The 19,648-nt window shown below is 61.8% G+C and overlaps 1 protein-coding gene across 2 annotated transcripts in view; it reads right to left on the bottom strand.

The window, feature by feature from the left end:
- Window positions 1-3,145: 3,145 nt before the first annotated feature.
- NACC2 (NACC family member 2) overlaps window positions 3,146-19,648 on the bottom strand; it is a 73,038-nt gene continuing 56,535 nt past the window's right edge. For both annotated transcript variants that reach the window (XM_032634018.1, XM_032634016.1), the window contains exons 3-6: window positions 12,232-12,396; window positions 9,967-10,072; window positions 9,570-9,667; window positions 3,146-8,122 (exon numbers count right to left, since the gene is read on the bottom strand). In XM_032634018.1, the coding sequence (XP_032489909.1) occupies window positions 7,617-8,122; window positions 9,570-9,667; window positions 9,967-10,072; window positions 12,232-12,396 (875 nt within the window). In that variant the 3' untranslated portion in view covers window positions 3,146-7,616. The remainder of the gene's footprint in view (window positions 8,123-9,569; window positions 9,668-9,966; window positions 10,073-12,231; window positions 12,397-19,648) is intronic.

Below are 19,648 nucleotides of genomic sequence, written 5' to 3'. Positions count from 1 at the left end.
CCTCCTTCCAGCTATGTCCAGGTGACTTCATAAACTTCTCTGAGCCTCAGTTTCCCTGTCTGAAAAATGGGGCTATGGTTGGATCACTTCACAGGATTGTGGTGGGACTCCAATGAGGCCCTGCATGGGCAGTGGGTGGGCAGAGGTCAGCCGGGGTTAAGCTCCATCCAACCCTGTGAGGCCCGAGGCATGCTGGGCGGAGACAGCTGAGGAAGGAGACCCAGACCACAGGTCCTCTGGAGGTCAAGTTCCCCACTCCTGCCTCAGGGGCTGTCCCCAGGGGGGCTGCCTAGGGAATCCTGCCAGGAGGCCAGCTCTGAACACCTGCCGTTAGGAGTGACTTCCCCTCCCCCACTGCCCGAGTGCAGCCCCCAAGCTGGGAGCCATGACCTCTGCCTCTGCCCCTGCCCCTGCTCCAGGAGAAGGGAGGCCAAGGGCCTGAGTGGAGTGAGGGCCAGAGATGGGGTGGCTTAACCAGCAGCCGGGGCCTGTCTGGAGTACAGGTGCGGGGCACCCTGGAACTTCCTGGGCCAGGAGAGCTGCCTGCTGGCGTGGCGCCCTAGCCGCCCTGCGCAAGGGGCCCTGTGCTACCTGGAACCGGTCCAACCGCGGAGAGTCCACGGGGCAAACCTGGCTGGCTCCTTGCCGGGCCACCCTGTCCTTACCTGATGGAACCCGGACAGAGCCACATACCTGGGCCAGCCCCGCCCTCAGGCAGGAGGGGAAACTGAGGCCCGGAGCCCAGGGCAGGTGGGCTCTGCCCCCGCCTGGTCAAGGCCTCTCCGCTCCCTACCTCTGACCGCCCTCCCTGGAGAATCAGGCTGCCTTTCCCGGAAACTGGGGCCTCCGCGGCCCTCCCCGTGAGGCAATGCGCCATCCGTCTCCCAGCCCCACTTGTCTGTCTGGAGCTGTTAGTAAATTACGGTCCCAGGAGGCTGGGACCAGCTTCCCCTCCGCTGCCTCTCTGCTCAGCGAGGCCCGCTTCCAAAAGGCGGGGGGTGGGTGGGGGGCGGCTTTGGGTCCGGACGAGACCCCCAGCACCACCCCAGGACAGACTCCTCAGGCCCCCTCCCAGCTCCAGGCCTGGCCACAGACACCCCGGGGAAGCCCAAGCAGCTGGCCCAAGGGGGGAGATGGCCTCACGGTCTGAAACCCCCACTCTGTCACAGCAGGAGTCCTGTTGACACAATGTCACCGAATCTACCTCTGCTTATCTCCTACCTCCCATGTGCCCTGACCTGTGTGTGGGGGGCCCCAGGTGGCCGAAAGGGAAACTGAGCCTCAGGGAAACTGAGGCTCAGAGAAGTGTACCTCAGAAGAGCTGGGTGCCCCGGGGCAGCACAGAGAGGCAGGCACCATCCCTCCTGCCCTGCGGGCTCAGGACCCCACCCCCACCGGGCTCTGACCCTTTGTTCCTGAGGACAAAGGGCTCCCGGCAGAGCCTCCGGGTCCTGCTGACTCCGCACCCCCTCCCAGAGCAGGACAAAGGGGTGGGATGCAAAGGTTCTGATGCCTCAGCCAGTTTCTGTGGAGGCTACAAGGGCAGGGAGGCTGGCTGAAGGACGGAGGCTGGAGGGGACAGAGCCAGGCTGGCAGGTGCCCGAATCGCCCCCTCCTAGGACACCGGGAGGCTCGCATGGGGAAAGCAGCTGGGCTGGGCTGGGCGGCTGGAGCCAGAAGAACCCGGCAGGACCCCTGGGTTCAGAGCGGAGCCCTTCCTCAAGATCCCCACCTCCCCACCCCCACCCCGGGCCCCAGCTCTTCCCGCCTGAATGGGGGCATTTGGAGGCCTATGATGGCGTTTGGGGGCCTTCCAGGGGTGCAGCCTGTGGCCCCGAGGTTGGGTGTCTCCACCAGCCCAGGTGGGAGACCCAGAACCCACTGATTCAGCAGCTCTGAGGCCCCGGGCAGGAAGGGGAAGGGGCTTGTACAGGCCCAGCTGGCGGGTGAGCTGGTCTCCGGGCAGCAGGGCACAGCTCTGAACACAGGACCTGAAGCGCTCGGCCATCGGGGCTGGGCCCTGGGGTCGGCGGGCGCGCCTGGCTCTCCCCAAGCTTGCCCCTGTGTGTGATGTGGCCCCTGCAGGAGGGGGCGGATCAGGGCGACCCCAAACCAGCAGACCCACTGCTGCAGGGGCCCATCGGGAAACCACACTCACCCGTTTTAGACTCTGTGTCTGCTCCATGCTGGCCATGGCTCCAGGGGACCCCCTTCTGGGAAAGTCACACGAAGCAGACCTACAGACCCCTGCCCCTGGGGGAGGCAAGGTAAACAAGTGAGCAAATAAATCCACCCCAAGCTTGGGTACAGCAGCTGCTACAAAGCCTGAGAAAGCGGCAGAGGCCGGAGATGCTTCTAGAAGCAGGTCAGAGGTGAGCCTTCTGGACAAGACCTCGCAGCACAGAGCCGATGAGGAGCCCACCACCCAGGTGTCCGAGCGTCGGAATCGCGCGTGAGGGCCCCAGACCTGACCCGTGTCTGTGCGGCACACTGACGCAGGGCCTCGCCCACCAGGGCCCAGAGGAGCCCAGAAAGGTCCCATGGGTACAGCAGAGGAGCGCAGGGGGGACAGAGCTGCCAGGCCTGAATCAGAGAACCCCAGCCCTGGGCTGGCCTGGAGGGACGGTTCCAGGGACGGTCAGGGGATGGAGTAGCCTGGCCTGGCCCCGGGGGCCCCCAGTCGAGCCAGGTGACCTGCTCCGCCCATTGCAATTCCCCCTCCATCCACCCGGGGGCAGACCTGGCCTAGGAGCAGGGCAGGGAAGGGGAGGGAGGCAGCCGCACACCTGGGGTGGCAGGCAGGTGAGCCAGGTGAGGCGGATGCCCCAGTTTGCGGACAAGAAAAAGAAAAGGAGAGCCTCGCCAGTTCACCCGGATCTCAGGGCCCTCCCCCAGGCACTGGACCTGAAGGACATCCTACCCACCAGCCCCCTTCCCTTGTAAGATACTGGGAGGAGGGGGAGGTAAGTGGGGCAGGTGTGGACGGTGGGCAGCGAGCCTGGGGATGGCCCTTCCCCCGCCCAGGGCTCCCGGGTCTTGAGGGTGTCCTGGGATGGTTGACCACCCTGCTTCCAACAGCCCACCCCCTCCCTGGCTTCTCAATGTCGCCCCCCAACACCACTGGGCGAGCAAAGTGCAGGCAACCTGGGTTTGAACTGACTTTATTATTCTGTAAATGTGAATTTTACAAAGCGCTTTACAATGAACGATCACATCCTTTTGTTTGTTTGTAACGGATTTCGCCTCCTGAACCGGCTCTGAGCACACTGCAAGCCCTCGCTTTCCTGGTCGCTGGCGGACGTTGTCTTCTGAGTTACGATACGGTGTCAGCCGTGGCGAAAAAGCAACAGTCTGGACTCTGCCAATTAGCAGCACGGAAGAGAGGGAGGCGCCGGAGGAGCAAACAGAGGTTTCCTCCTTCTTCTTCAAAAAACAAAAAAACAAAAAAAAAAAGAAAAGAAAAGAAAGTAAAACAAACAAAAAAAGCCAGCCTCTTCTGCGGCTGAAATGGAACTCAGTGTTACTGTGAAACAGGCCTCCTTTATACAGCACAGGACAATTTATTGATTTATTTTTAACAGTCGTGAGTTACAGTACATAACCCCTCCACGGACTCAACCGTCTCCTTTTCAAAAGTCTCTTTTTTCCCAAACATTCCGTCCAAAGGATGAATGGTCTATTTGCACCCAGTGCCATCCAAATGTTCAAGTCAAAAATATTTATACGTTTTATATTTAGCTCTTTTATTTTTTATTTTTTTGCTAAAAATAGTATTGCAAGTTTTGGCTTCTTTTGACATAAAAATTACAGTCATGTGCAAACACTAACAATGAAGCATCGATCAGAATTCAAGCAGGTTGTCCAATCCGAACGCGTTAGATGCATCACTTTCCTTTCCGTTTTTCTCAAATAAACAAAACAACAAACAAACAAACAGAACCCACAAACCCTTGCTAGGTTAGAAACACCTTGTACCGAGCCCCCCATGGTCTCCGGCCACCGGCGGGTGACACGCCCGGAGCTGGCTGGATGACGTAACGGCAAATTTACGCAGCAGCATTTGGAAACAGTAGTTAAAGCTCAGGACGGCTCTGAGCGCTCGATTCTGTGTTTAGGGTTTACTGCTGGCAGAGGCAAACAGAGGTTTTCTCTGAGTTTTCAGTTGGTCAATGGGCCATAGGCCTTTTTCTACTTGCAGCAAGATATTTCCATAAAGATAACCCATTGGAGGGGCATCTAAGCCATCAACGGCTAGGGTGGCACGCACGGGGCCAGTGCTGGAGGGTTCCGGCCATCAGATGGGGACAGGTCAGGGCCGGGCACACAGCAGACCCCTCCCAGGGCGAGCCTCTCTCTGCATTCCTCCTTCCTCTAAGGCCGCCAAGGAATGCGTTTTCACGGAGGAGAAACAGGCCCGGCTCCGGGACAGCAGGCAGGGGCCAAGGGCTGCACCTCAGAGGCCTCTCCCCTCGCCTCTCGTCCACATTCAGGGGCAAGGAAAGCCAATCGAATCAAATGCAAGGTTAAGCAACCACAGAGGACTCTGGGCGAGACCAGACATGGTGCAGAACGCAAGATGGGATTCAAGTACCAAGGCCGCCGGCCCCACCGAGCTCGCAGTACGTCGCATCTTCCCGTCCCTTCTCCTGGACCTTTGCACTCATCCCAGCTGCTTCCCCGGCACATCCCGGCCGCTGGGGAGGGCAGGAGAGGGCAGGCGGCCGCTGGAGCTCAGGCCAGCCGCCCACCACAGCCGCTGGGACTGGCCCAGTCCTTCTCTCCTCCAAAGGCGCTGACAGGACTTAGCTCTATGTAATAGACTCTATGTAGTTATATGCGTATTGCTAATAGTCAAGCTTAGGGATAAAGGTGCAGACATCTCATAAATACTGAGTGGCTTGTCTCTCGGTCTACAGGATCTGGGTGAGTCAGGATCACGCTCACAGGACAGGAATTAGTCGTCTTGTAAACAGAGGAGGGGGAGGGTCTGGTTCTCTTAATTGGTTTTCCTTGGGAAAAATGATCAGAAGATGCTAAGGCACTCTGGAAGGCCCCTCCGAGCCCAGGCCCGCCGCCGCCCACCCCGAGGAACATTCAGGACGCAGAGGGAGCGCCCCGGCAGATACAATCATCAGCCACGCCCGTCTGCAACGCTCCCAACCCACGTCCGCCGCGGGACACATTAGTGCAAAACGCTCGGCCTGGCCCGCCCGGGGCGCAGGGAGAGCTCAGACCCATTCACATTTGATTATTATTAAAGTTTCACCTGTAGCTCTTGCCTTCCTTACCCAGAACAACAAAACAGACGGCGATTACAAACAATTAAAGGACAGAGGTCACGGGACATTGTGCTAGCCTGAGCGGCGGTGAGGCCGTCTCAGGGAGGCCGCCATCTCAGGGAGGCCCCCGCCTCCCCCGCTGGACCAGCGGCACCCCTCCTTGTCCTGGCCTCGGGTGAGGGCCGTGCCCACCTTGGAGTGGAGGAGAAGGGAAGAGCGAGCCCTTCTGTCAACAGCCAGGACGGGCAGCCAGCCCCTAAAGGTCCCCAGGGATGGTGGAATGAAAGTGCAAACGTGGGGCAGGGACAGATGAAGGGACCTCCGTCTGAAGCGGGGGACGGTGGGGTCTGCCTCACCCACCACGCCCCGCCCCACAGCCTCCTGACAGCTTAGGGGGTGTGGCCTCCTCCCAACTCCAGGAGGACTTGGTCCTGGCCCCTGGTGGGCTGTGGGCCTGGGGCGGGGGGCCCTGCCAGCTCCAATCCCACCTGGGCCTGAGACAGAGGAGGCCCGCCTCTGGGCCAGGTGGTTGGTCCGAAGCCCCAGCAGGAAGGAGCTGCAGCCCCTTGGGCCGGGACCACAGGGCTCGGCCCTCCCTGCGCCAGTGCCCACCCAGGGTCCCCCGACCCCGGCCCGGAGCCATCAGCGCTCTCTGGAGGGCAGGCACCTGTGTGGCCTGGCTGGAAGGCGCCCCCACCCACCCCCCCAGGTCTCGCCCTCCACAAGGGAGGGCTGCAGTCAGCAGGAGGAGCCTAAGCCCCCCCTCTGCCCCCCAGGCTGGCTCCCGCTGGGACCCACACTAGGGCGGCTCGACTTTGCGGGTCAGGAGGGTTGAGCCACACCTGCCTGACAGGGGGACGAGACGGGGGGGGGGGGGGGGGGGGAGCAGCAGGCCCGCTCAAGCCTGGGGGTGGGGTGTGCCTCTGGCCAGGCCTGGGGGCTGCCTGGGACTCGAGGGGAAGGCAGCCCCTGGACGTCTGGACACGAGCACTTCGGACAGCCTGCGCCCCTCCCCGCAAACAGCAATTAAACTTCACAGTGAGCTTTCCAGCCTCAAACCAACACTTCCACGCCCCCGCCACCCCGCCCACCATGCATTCCAGAACCCGTGCACCTGCAAATCGCCCCAGCTCAGGCCTGTGCCAACCATCCACCCACCCACCCACCGCGTCAGAGGCGCGCATACCCCAGGGCTCGGAGCACATCCGGGGGAGCCCAGCACCGAGGGGCCTGGCTCCAGCCCCAGCCCGGCCCCCCGCTCCCTTCCTCCGGAACACACCCTGGCTGCACTTCAACAGGAGGTGAGTGGGACCTGGCCGGTGGAGCAGGGGGACATGGTATCCAGGTGGACCTACCCCCAAGCCGTAGTGGGTTGGGGCAGGGACCCCAATCCTCCCTAATTTTTTTGCTCTTTTGGGTCTGAACGTTTCCAAACCATACATGAAATAGATCTGAATTAAGACGAAAACAAATAAACAAACATAAACCCAACGTGGCTGCGGACTGCGTGGGCTGCCCCGGGGCAGCGGCCCCACCTCACAGGATGGTGGGCGGGTGGCCGGGCGGCGGGTGGCCAGGCTGGAGCCAGCAGGTGCCAGGGCCGGCGGCCCAGGCCCTGGGTCCCAGGTGGACCGAGGGTCCATGGAGCCGCAGGGGTCGGGCAGACCCCACGGGCGCAGGGCAGGAGAGCAGACGCAGCCCAGATCGCTTCCACCGCCCACAGTGACCAGCACAGCCCACCACTGTGCCGTCACCACCGCCCCCGCATACGCTCACACACGCTCCGCACACACACCCACACCCCACACGCACAGCGGACCCGGCGGGCCTAAGCCCCGAGTCTCAGGAAGAAGGGAGAACAAGGAGTTTGGCCCCTGGGGGCCCAGCCCTGGCCTGTGGTCCCGGAGGAGTGGGGGGTCCCCACGGGAAAGGAACGAGGGTCCCGAGACACGTGCTCCCGCCCCACAGGCCCCTGGCTTCGCCCCAGGCAGAGGGAGCCGTGGGGGCAGGAGGCCGGGCACCAGGGTCTGGCGGCCTCTCGCCCCCTCCCCGAACAGGGGGAGGGAAAGCTACAACATGGAGACTAACCTCTCGAATATCAAAAAGGAGCCCCGGGACCTTCCTCGCAACTAGGTCGCCAGGGGCCTAATCGTTTACAGTATAACGAATGCATTTGTTTCCTTCATGAATTTTAAATACAAGCAGGATAAAAATCACATTTTTTTCAGGCAACAGTAGCAGTTCAGTAGGTGAGTGGCTTGACCACATTTGTCTGTATTAGTAACGCATGCAAGCAGCTTCAGTACCCGCCTTGGCGCCCCGTCCGGCCTCGGGCCCCTACAAGGTCCCTGCGTACGGGCCCTCCGGTCTCCTCCCTGCGGCCGGCGTCGCGGGCCGGCTGCTGCTGGCGCTGCCCTGCTCGAAGGGCTGCGGGGGGCTCTGGCCCTCGGTGGGCAGCGGCTCGGGCGCGGCCACCTCCTGGACGACCGAGCCGGCCCCGTCGGCCTCCGAGCCGGCCTCGAAGGTGGGGTTGGTGGAGGCGCCCAGGTCGACATTCACAGCGTCAGTTCTCAGAGCCACGATGGTGGCTGCATCGCCCCGCCGCTCGGCATAGATGCGCTGCTCAAACACCTGCGCGGTGGCGGGTGGGAACTCGGGGTCCAGGGGCGCGCTGGCGGCCGAGGAGCCCATGACCGTGCGGTACATCTCCACACCCTCGGGCAGCATGGACTTGATCTTGGGCAGCCAGCGCTTGCGGACGCGGCGGGCATTGGTGCACATGTCCGCGGCGATCACGTTCATCTCGCTCTCCTTGAAGCTGGGGGCGAAGTTCTGACAGTACACTGCAAGGACAGGGCGTCGGGAGGTGGCGTGAGCGGCCACCCACCCGCAGGAATCCCACGATGCTGGCCCTCCGCCTCCTGAGGGGCCGTGGGACTGAGATACCCTGGACAAGCCAGGGGGCAGAGCACTCTGGGCTGGAGAGGCCACCACGGGGCCAGTGGGGCAGGCTGGGCACCTCCAGGGTCTCCTCCACTCTGTTCCCCTCTGGCAAGGGAGACCACAGGGCCACCGAGGCCTCTCCTGGGTCAGCCTGAAGACCAGCGGTTACCTTTCTCACTGCTGGAAGCCCCACCCTGCTCCTCTGGGACAGCCTGGGGGAACCTTCAGGGGAGGGGCAGTCAGAGGAAACAGGACCCCAGCCTGCGGCTCTAGCAGGAGCACAGAGGGCCCAGGGGGCTCTGGTTCCTCCAGACCACTGGCTGGCAGTGCGGCCTTGGGTGGGCCCCCATCTCTGGGCCTCGCTTTCCCACTCTGTCCCACCCACCTTGCATCCTTAGTCAGACAAGCCTTTGAGATTCCCTGCCCTGGTGGAGTGGGAATCGGGGAAGGGCCTGGGCACCCACTCAGCTGTGAGGCTCGGGTCTCTCTGGGCCCGATCAAAGGGCTGGCAAGGAGTGAGGAGGGGGCCCAGTCCCTGGCCCGGAGACCCCAGCGCAACTGTGGCATCGTCATCCGCAATAAGAATGATACGCCCTCTCCCCGCTTCTCCTCTAGGAGCCTCAAGACCCAGCTCTCCGAACAGCACGGAACACAGAGGCGGGGCCCCCAGGGTGAGCCCCCTCCACTGTGAGCCCTGCTCTGGGGCAACACCAGCTGCACCCCCTCTCGGCATCTTCCCAGAGCCGCTGCCGGCACCCCACCCATGCTTTGGGACGCGATTACTGGCTGCAAAGGCCCCTCTTTGCTCTAAAACAGAATTAGCCTCACAAGAGAGATTTTTTAAGCCAGAAAACTAAGACAGTGTTTCGCGAGCCGACAGCTACGGGAGGACGTGCTCTTGGCTGCACTGGCCCGTGCCGGGCACCGGTGGCTTCCTCCTCGTCTGGGGGGTGCAGGGGGGGACGGGGGCGGCGGTCTGCCACCGAGATGGACCAGACTCCGCCCCCACGGGCCCAGCAGCAGGAGGCAGAAGCGGGCCGAGCAGATGGCAAAGGCTCAAAATAACCCCAAAATGTAAATAAGCAGTTTTGTTCCAAAAGGAAAATTAGATCTATTTCACATATTAAAATAGTTTCACAGCTGAACTCATCACGCTTGGAAACCTACCAAGAATGTTAACACCTCGAGACCGGGCCCCGCGAGCTGCTCTTTTCTCCCCCTCGACCCTGCGGCCCGGCTTGCTCCTGGGGAGAAGCCGCCTTTCCCAGGCTGACATCCAAGGGCCTGGGGGCTCCTGGAGCTCCTTGAGACGCCTCCCCACCCCCGAGACCCCAGTCCTCCTCTTACATTTCACAGCGTTCAGGACGCGGCTGTCCAGCGGCTTGCGGCTCGGGTCACTGGTGGACGAACGGATGCCCGTGCCACAGCTGTTGGCTAGCGTGTTCCTGGAGGGAGGACAGGAAGGGGGGCAGCGTGAGGCCGCCGGCCGGAGGGGACGCACGGGAACGGGGTCCCTGCCTGCATGCCCCACCGCCCCTTAGGGGAAGGAGCCCCCCACCCCAGTGGCGTGGAGCCGGTGTGGTTCTTCACTTTGCGGGGAGGGGGGTCCACAAGCCCTCCCCAGACCCGGGTCTGGCCGACGGCCTCGGGCTGACACCTGTGAGGTCGGGAAGGTGGGGGAGCCTGGACGCACGGCCTCGTCTAGAGAAGATTCTAGAAGCCGCAGGGCCCGCGGGGGACCTACCTGTCGAAGAAGGTGGCGAGGAGGCGTCGCAGCAGTACCTTGTGCTTCACCCCCGCGCACAGGTGACAGTTCATAAGCTGCCCGCGCGTGATGGAGACGCCGGAGCCTGTGGCCGCCACACAGAAGGCAGGCCCTCAACCTCAGGCCCAGGGCCACGGGCAGCCCAGGGGCTGCTGCGGCCGGGACGGGCGGCCCACGGGTGAGGCGGTCGGTGGGGGAGGGTCTGGGGCAGCCCCCCTCCAGGCCTGGGACCCCACGCTCCAGGCCTTCCCCGCTGCACTGGGGCCCTGTCACCAGGAGCAGGCAGCCTTGGTCACACGCCTCAAAGGGCTGTCCCCAAACTGCCCTCCCAGCCTCGAGGGGATTGCCTGGAGCCGACCTGCGTTTGCGTTTGGGAAACACTCATCTTGCCTCTCAGTTCTCCCTGAACACCGAAGAGCCGTGGGCAGTGATGGGAGCTGGAATCATAGAGGTCGGGCTGCAGCTCCCCCCTGCCCAGCACTGACCTCTCCGGGTGCCGGGACGGAAGAGCCGGCCCAGGGCGGAGACGGGACCGGTGAGCCCCGCAGCGCTCGTCACCCCGCAGTCTGGCCAGGCCGGGCCCCCGCCAGGGTTCAGGCCAACGAAGGACAGGGAGGACAGGAGCCTAGGGGAGGCCTCTGTTTACCCTGGACGCTGCCCGTGGAGAGAGGAGCTTCTGCAAGAGTCAGCCGGCGTGAAGAACACGGGAGCCTGCAGGGCCTCCTCTGGGCCTTTGTCTACGATCTGACTTTTTACAGGGCACGTGCTGAATCTCCTCATTCGAAAACATGAACAAGGTTCCCCTTCTGGGCGGCGGGGCGGGCAGGGCAGAGATGCGAGGACCCCTGTGAAAGCTGCCACTCCGGCTTCGGGGGGCCTTCCCCGGCTTAACGTTTTGTTCCCCACGAGCCAGGTCTCCAGAGAAGCCCACAGGCACCGGTTAAGAAGCACATGGCTGATTCTAGATGGAGACCACCATTGGGCGTCTCCGGCCACGACACACCAAGGGTCCCGCAGGGCCTCACCCCACCCAAGGTCTGCAGAGCCTCAAACCCAAGGGCAGGGCAGGTCACCCTGAGCCACACGGGCCGGACAGCCCCCACGCTGTGGGGAGATCTGTAAAGGGGGGCTTAGCAGGAGGCCTGGGGCCAGGTGGGGCCTGGCCAGGGAAGGCGGCCGGCCTGTGCCCTTCCCAACCCCAAACTGATAGACAGGCCTCCCTGGGGACCACACCCATCCCCAGGGCCCCGAGAACCCGGTGCAGCCTGACACTGGTGCTCCCTGAACAGAGGAGCTGGATGCTGCTTGGAACGAAGCCAGCCAGCAGGGGCGGGGGGCTCAGGGCATGGCCGGGGGCATCCCCACCCCACCCAGGTCCACCCAGACCAGCCAACACCGCCCAGCTGCCCTCCTGTCGGCTGAAAGGCGAGGCCGCCTGCTGAGGCGTGGTTCCAGAAGGGGGGACGGCTCAGGTAGAAGGAACCCCATAATGTTGCCCAGGCGCGGCAGGCGGGTGCCGGTCAGGAGTGATGGCCCAGCAGCTCACGGAGGAAGAGGCAAGGCCCCATCAATTCTCATCTTCCCGCCGGACAGCCTTAAAAGTCTACAAGGAGGGACTTCCCTGGTGGTCCAGCGGTTAGGGCTCTGCGCGCTCAATGCCGAGGGCCCGGGTTCAATCCCTGGTCGGGGAACTAAGATCCCACAATCCTCACAGCACGGACCAAAAAAAAGTCTACAAGGAGCTGTGAGGCCGAATGAATCCCAACGCTGAGAAGATAAATATTTCCGACAGGCACGAGCCCTAAGGGGCTTTGGACCCCACCGTGTTGTTTGTTTTTACAGAAGAAACAAGTCCATTGCTGCCTGGGAGCTGCCGTTTGGAAGCTCTGGTCACTTACCCCTCAAACGAGGCAATTGGACGCTTGGGGAGCTGGGGTTGGGGTGGGGGGACTAGTAAACTGCACCGGGACTTGGTCTTATCCCCGACCTAAATTAAAACACAATCATGATTGCAGCCCCTGCCAATCAGAAGCGCGACCAGCCCAGGGGATTCAATTAAAATGCTAAATTAATTCAATTGAATAACTCCTCTTAATGACACATTCTTCTAAAAGGAAATTAAGAGAAAATTTAAGATGTTCTTTTTTTTGACTGACTGGTGATGAGTCCATTGTTCACAGCTCGGAAGAAAACACAAACGGCAGGGCAGCTGCATACAATAGACAGGGTGGGGGTGAGGCTCACCTGCCACCAGCTCCAGCTTCTCGCCGGGGTCCCCCTCTGAGTAGAGCTTGGGGTGGCAGCGGTACCCGATCTGGTTGATGAGGCTGGCGGGCAGGGCCACCAGGTCGCGGCGGATGAGGACGCAGGAACGGCTCTCCAGTGGCACGGGCTCCGGTTTCTCTTGCACTGTGGGCCCAGAGGCCACCCAGTCAGGGACACAGCAGATCTCCCCTCCTGCCCACCCAGGCCTGGAGCAGGCCTGCTGCGTGCCCACCCTCCCTGCCCACCAGGTGCTGCCCCTGCCGGGAGGAGCCGAGTGAAACAGAGAGCAGAGAAGGCAGGTGAGGGACTCCCAGCCGGCCTGGGAGGCTCCCAGGGTGGGGACGTCCAGCAGGCTGAGGCCTGCAGGGCAAGCGGGAATGAGGGCTCAGGGCTGGGGGTGGGGGCAGGGCGGAGGTTGGGCAGAGCGGGGGAGGGGAACAGACCTGTACGGTCGACCACTCCCCAGCCTGTCTCCTCACAGCAGCCCCCCTGCACGTGGGCACCCCGCCCCCAGAGGCTGCACCACGTATTCCTGGCCAAGAGCAGCGCCATCGGTGTTCGCCACCAGTAAAGCCAGGCGGTGGCACAGCCGGGCAGCGCTGACGCTGTCCCCACGCCGGCTCTGGGCCTCCGGGACGTCTGGGGATGTTCCTGACAAACCACTACTGGGGATCATCCAGGGACCCCCAGGCGCGCCAGCACCTGCAGCTATGATGGGGCGGGAGGATGGGGAGTGGGGGAGGCCCCCCCGGAGTCCCCGTGTCACACCCTGAGCCCAAGCACCACGCACAGGACACCAAGTAGAGGATGGCCTCGGCCCCGTCCCCCCCGCCCGGCCTCCTAACCACCCACCTACCCATGGGCCCTCTGGAGGGGCTCAAGGCTGGGCTGGGGGTTCCGTCTCGGGCTCATGGGGTGGGGGGGGGCCAGTCTATCGGGCACTTGCTGGGCACCCAGCACACCCAGGTGCCTCCCCAGGCGCTGGGAGGCCGAGGGCCTGCCCCCTGCTTGCAGGGAGTGCCCAGCCCAGAGGGTTCAGCAGGTGGCCAGGCCGGGTGAGGGCAGCGGCCACGTGGAGGCCCCCATGGTGGGCAGGACCCCACCTCACCAGGCTCTGCGCCCCAAGACCCTACAAGCAGGCCCCCACTTCCTGCCCTGCGCCTTCCCCCCATCCCCTCCTCATTTTCCTGCCTGGCGCCAGCAGCCCAGGCACCATCACATGCCCGGCCCCCACTGCACGGTCGGCTGGAGGCCTGTACCCGGCCGGGCTCTACCGCACGCCGGCCTCCCCGTTCAGGCTCACACACGGCCACCCGTCCAGCACTCCTCACCCTGCGGCCCGCACTCACTGGCCAGACATAGGGCAGGGGCACGGCCTCCCTCCTCTGTGTCCCCAGCACATGGCAATCCTGGGTCACTCCTGGGAGGGCCACCTGCTCCCGGCAGCTGTCGTCGTTGAGAAATCACAGCTGCTCCAGGGCGGGCCCACGCCACACACCTGGCTGAGCAGCAAGGCCTGCAGGTGAAGGCCCCAGGGCCCGTCCCCCGGGCACCCACCCGTCACGCGGGCACCCGGGCAGGGTCTGCAGGCTGGAAAGGCTCCGGGCTGCTCTGATGGCCACCCGGGGCTGGGTTTTCCTTGCTGAGGACGGCGGCTCTCATTAGCAGCCTCAGTGACCACTGTGGGGGAGAGCGCGGCTCGTAAAACCTCCCAGGGCTCAGACACCCAGAGGGCAAGGCTGTGCTGGAAGCTCTCCTCCAGCAGCCTCAGGGCAGGGGCTGAGTGGCAGAGCCTGTTGCGGAGGTCCCGAGGCCACTCCAAGATGGTCAGAGGCAGCCCCTTGGGCTGGCCAGTGTCCCATCCCCTCTGCACTGTGACACCCCTTTGGGGTCACAGGGAAATTCAGCAGAGGCACCTAAGTCTGGGGGAGGCCAGGTGAGGCTGGGAGAAGGACCTGGAAGCCCTTCAGGAGAGGGAGGCTGGCAAGGAAGGGTGCCCAAGCCCCAGACCTGGCACAGCGTGAGCACGGATTAGCCCCTAGTTATCTCTGCACCAAGCTCTTGTGGGGGAAAGGTCAGGGCTGCCCAGTCCCTGAAGGGCCAGCACCCCCCAAGCCACAGGGCGAGTCCCGCGGAAGAAAGCAGGATGGTCAGTTCCAGCCCCGAGGATGGGTTGAGGACCCACCTGTTGCTCGAGCCCACCCGGCCTGGGTCTGGAATCACCCGCTCCGGAGTCAGCCCCAGTCCCCACCAGGGGACCCCCAGGCCACCCCTCCCCCCCGTCCCCTCAGGGCTCAGCCGTTCCTAGGGAGGCACCTGTCAGTACCCACAGGGTGAGGGTGGCACGCGGTGCCTTCGGCCTGGCGGCGGCCAGTTCCAGTTCAAAGGGGGTAGTTTTCCTGAATCAGCCCAGCCCTGGGCGAGGCTGCAGCACAGCTCAGGGCAGAAGTCCGAAGGGTGGCCGCTCGAGGGGTTCGGGCAGCATTTCCCACCTGGCATGTTTGGGGAACGCTGGCAGTGGGTGGGGGCAGATCAGCAGAGAGCCGCCAGCATCTTGCAAACCCGGAATTACCCAGGGGCTCAGGGAGCACAGGAAAAACAACCCCGGATGATATTTTAAAACATAATTACCCGCCCCGCCCCCACCCCGCCCCCTCCCCCTCCCCTCCCCCTCCTCCTCCCCCAACAAGTCTGCTGTGATTACACTCGCAGACGCAGACTCCGGAGCAGGGCGCCAACGCTGGCGCCGTGGCATTTACATAAAGAGCGCTCACCAGCAGAAATAATCCCCATCTACAACTCCTCGGCCACGATGTTTCTCCAAACAGCAGAAGTTGTCTGCGCTCCACACGACACCCGCCCCCCCAGCCCCAGCACGGCTCCCCTAGAGCCAGAGGCTGTCAGATCCAGAAAAGCCAAAAGAACCACTTCTATTTCTGCTCCGCCATGTGCCGGATACTCTGCACCCGCTAAAAATACCACCAGAGCGGCGGCTCATCTGGAAAGGGGCTCCGAATCGCTCCATGTGCCCCGGCCCTCCCCAGCCCCAAACTACCCACCACGGCCCGGCCCGAGCTTCCAGCGGCCTCCTTCTAGGGAGGGGTGCCGAGTTACAAACAGGTTCTGGAAACCCAGGAGAGGCTGTGCACCAGGGCATACTGACGGGGCCCCTCCAGTCTCCCTGGCAGCCTCTGGCGGGGTCACTCCAGTGCCTGACGGCAAGGGTGATGGGAGACCCCTCGGTGGGCTGTGGGCAGGGGTGTGGCAGCCTGCAGAGACCCCTCGGATCACACCCAGGTCTCCCTGCGTGTGCCGGGGGACCCGGCGGCCTCCTGCTGCCCCAGGACTGGGGCGGCCGCCTGCATCGTCAACGGCCCCGGTTATAACCCTTTATAATGTTGGTTTCTAGGATCGTGGGCTCCAAATATTTAGGCCCCGTGAAATTTGGAGAGAAGCGCGTGAAAGCAATTAGCTGTTTGTATCGGGGGGTGAGCAATCCCTCTGTGTGTAGGGAAGGCGAGTCACGGTGGTAAAGGTCCCGATGGAACGATCTGGAACAGCAGCTAATCTGGGCAAACGGGCAGCAGGGACAGAGGCAGGCAGAAGCTTCCCTCACACCACAAGGGCCGAAGAAGACACCAGTGTGTTCACAGGGTGCATGGTGGGCCCTGCAGGGTCTCTAACTAGAGAGCAAGAGGGGTCCAGGCTGTGCCTTCAAGGTCCTGCTGCCCCCACCATGACACCTGCCTGAACCCAAACGAGGGAGACATCACGCAAGGGAAGTGAGCCCGACACAGACGGACACAGCCTGCAGGACCCACTCGCGTGAGCTCCCTGAAGGAGTCAAACCCATGGAGGCAGGAAGTGGACGGTGGGGCTGGGGTGGGGGGAGGGGAGCAAGTGTCGCGTGGGGACAGTTTGGAAAGATGAGCAAGTTCTGGAGGTGATGGTGGTGACGGTGGCACAATGTGCCTGTACCTGATTCTGTGCACTCAGAAGTGGTCTTGACAGTAAATCTTATATTAGCTACACTCTACCACAATAAAAAAAATTTTTTTTAGAAGAATGAATGGGGGACTTCCCCGGTGGCGCAGTGGTTAAGAATCCACCTGCCAACGCAGGGGACACAGGTTCGAGCCCTGGTCCGGGAAGATCCCACATGCCGTGGAGCAACTAAGCCCGTGAGCCACAAGTGCTGAGCCCGCGTGCCACAACTACTGAAGCCCGTGCGCCTAGAGCCCGTGCTCTGCAACAAGAGAATCCACCACGATGAGAAGCCCGCGCACCGCAACAAAGAGTAGCCCCCTCTCGCCGCAACTAGAGAAAGCCTGCGCGCAGCAACCGAGACCTAGCGCAGCCAAAAAAAAAAAAATGAATGGAAGGAGGGAAACTGGGAGGGTCACGTTGACCTCAGTCCTGAAATTCCTCAACCTCCTGAGGGTCAAAGACTGGGAATCTGAAGAAATCACTGGACCCTCTCCTTGGGCAACACACACCAAGACACCCGACCACGGGATGCTGTCATGTCCAGGAAGCCCCAAGGGCCCCTGTTCCCGTCCCCAAATCCACAGTGTGTCCTAGGGAGTCACCATAAGCAACCCCCGCCCCCGGGAGCCCCAGCAATGTGGGTGACCGCCGGCAGCTGCCCGAGCCGCCCTGGTCCAGCCGCAGTATAGCTTTGCTGAGGTTGGGTGGGGCGAACAGGGGACAAAAAAGGTGATGCCCACTCCACGAAAGTGCATGCCATTTGTTCAGAGGGCAGCATAAGAAACCAAACCCCCAGTTCTTAATTATGTAGAAAAATACAACTGAAAACCAAATGCTGCACCACATCTCCCAACACCGGCTCCCCACAATGCACCGTGGCCAGGCCTGCCAGACACACAGTGCACGGCTCCCCACAATGCACCGTGGCCAGGCCTGCCAGACACACGGTGCACGGCTCCCCACAATGCACCGTGGCCAGGCCTGCCAGACACACGGTGCACGGCTCCCCACAATGCACCGTGGCCAGGCCTGCCAGACACACACGGTGCATGGTCCGGAGACAGACCCACACAAGTGCGCTTGGCCGGTCTGTGATAAAGATGCACACACACCCAAAGAAGGAAGTGACAGTCTGCCAACAAATGGTGCCAAGTCACAGGTCACACACAGGCACAAACCCATGAGCCGAACCTCACACCTTACGCGAAGATGAACACAAGTGGGTCGCAGATCTAAACGTAAAACGCAAAACTACAAAACTTTCACCAGAAAATCTGTGATCTTGGCTTCAGCTAAAAGCCTAGACGTGACTCCAAAAGCACAATCCCTAAAAGAAATTAAATGAGAAACTAAACTTCATCAAAATGAAAAACTCTTGTCTATAAAAGACGAGAAGACAAGCCAGCTACCACCGACCAAGGAAAGATCTGCAAACCACGTGTCTCCAGGGAGGCCTCTCAAAACTCAACAGGAGGAAAACGAAAAGCCCAATTTTAAAAATGGGCAAAAGCAGAAAGTAACACACCATTGTAAAGCAATTATACTCCAATAAAGATGCTAAAAAGAAAAAAATGGGCAGAAGACCTGAACAGACACTTCTCCAGAGAACACATAGATGGAGATGCTCGACGTCCTGAGCCGTTAGAAAAATGGAAACTAAAGCCGTGCTGAGATACCACTGCTAGTGATTACGACGGCTCGGTGGGACCTGGGCGCAGCACGTGCCGGTAAGGACACGGAGCCACTGGGATGCTCGTCCCGGTGGTGGGGACACTGGAAACCACGCGGCAGTTTGTTATAGAGCTAACCGTATGCACAGCTGAGCCAGCAATTCCACTTTTAGGTATTTACCCAGGAGAAGAAAGAGAGGAGGGCTGGACGCAATGAACCCCGTACAGAAATGTCCACACCCGCTCTGCTCACAGATGCCCCAAACGGGAAACACCCAATGTCCTGCGTCAGGGGAAGGGACAGCCAGGAAGCCATCCACGTGACAGTCACCACAGGGCCGCAAGAAGGAACAAATTATTGACGCACAACTTGGATGGATCCCAGGTTCACTGCGCCCAGCAGAGGGGCCAGCGTCCGGGGTTATCTCCCGGGCAGGTCCATGTGTCGGACACGCTCCAAAGACAGAACCATGGGGACAGAGAACAGTGGCTGCCAGGGGATGGGGTTGGGGGGTGACTGTCGGAGCAGCACGGTGGAGTCTTGGGGCCCTGGGGGTTGGTTGACGGAGCTGTTCTGGGCGGTGGACACTCAGGCCACACCACCCCATGCCCAGGTGGCCGCCTGGCCCTCCCCAGCCCCCTCCCGCTCAGCTCCGGGTGGCCTCCACTCGTGACAAACGCACCACGGGTGGGCCATCTAGCCCATCCCTGCAGCTGCCAACTCAGTGCCAAACAGACTGGCAGTTTTGAAAGGGCCACACCTGTGAAGGACATCTGTGCACTGAACACACCTGTACCAGCATCCCAGGAACAAGGCAGGTGGTGGTTCCTACAGATGCACTTGGGCCCAGGCGGCTGGGGGGGGTCACCACGGGCATCATTCTGTCTTTTACGTGACACCAACGTAACTGTGATACACCACCCATTTCTTGGATCTAAAACGGGGGCACGAAATGCATCCAAGAGCCAATGCAATTTGGCATGTGGGGTAAAAAATAGCAAAAGTCTGGCAGGGAAAAGCCAGTAAGAAAGAAAAATAAAGGTGGAAACAGAAACACGCGGCCAAGAGCCGGGAGGACCTGTGTGTAAACCCCAGCTGCCAGGACACAAAGGGACACAGCGGGTCTCCAGGCCCCGTGCTCAGGAAGTTAAAGGCATAGCTGCTGGGGAAGACGCAGGGCCGAGAGACCAGACCCTGGACGGTGCTCCAGCAGGGCTTTGCGGCCAGTGCAAGCCTGCACCACGGCCACCCGACCTGGTGACTGGCCCCGCGGGCCACGGCTCAGTACACTTGCAACTCCCTCTGGGCAGCTCCCCCTCCCACTGAATGGAAGCCCATCCCAATGAAACCTGGTGCTGTCCCTCCCCAGGCCCATGGTTCTGGGTTTTTCTGTCTCCTGCGCCCAAATCTGGCCCTAGGAGACCCCACCGGTCCCCTAACCTGGTCTCCTCACCCCCACCACAGTGATCCCGGCAGCTCTTCTATCGCCAATCTGACCACGTCCCTTTTCTGTTCTCCATCCTCCTGTCCAGTGCTGACCTTGAGAAGCTCGCAGCCTCCCTGCCCACCCGTGGATGCCGGGCCGACTGTGGATGCTTCTGGGGACCAGAGTGGGAGGTGGAGGGGCCACGCGGGAGAACGGCTTTTCACTGTATGATCGTTCTACATTCTTTAAGATAACGAGCACACGTTAGCTACACAAAAATAAATGCACTGACCTTGTAAAATACCCCGGAGA

Source organism: Phocoena sinus, chromosome 6, assembly GCF_008692025.1.
Source record: "Phocoena sinus isolate mPhoSin1 chromosome 6, mPhoSin1.pri, whole genome shotgun sequence".
Taxonomy (NCBI): domain Eukaryota; kingdom Metazoa; phylum Chordata; class Mammalia; order Artiodactyla; family Phocoenidae; genus Phocoena; species Phocoena sinus.
This window is presented reverse-complemented; position numbering and strand designations above follow the sequence as displayed.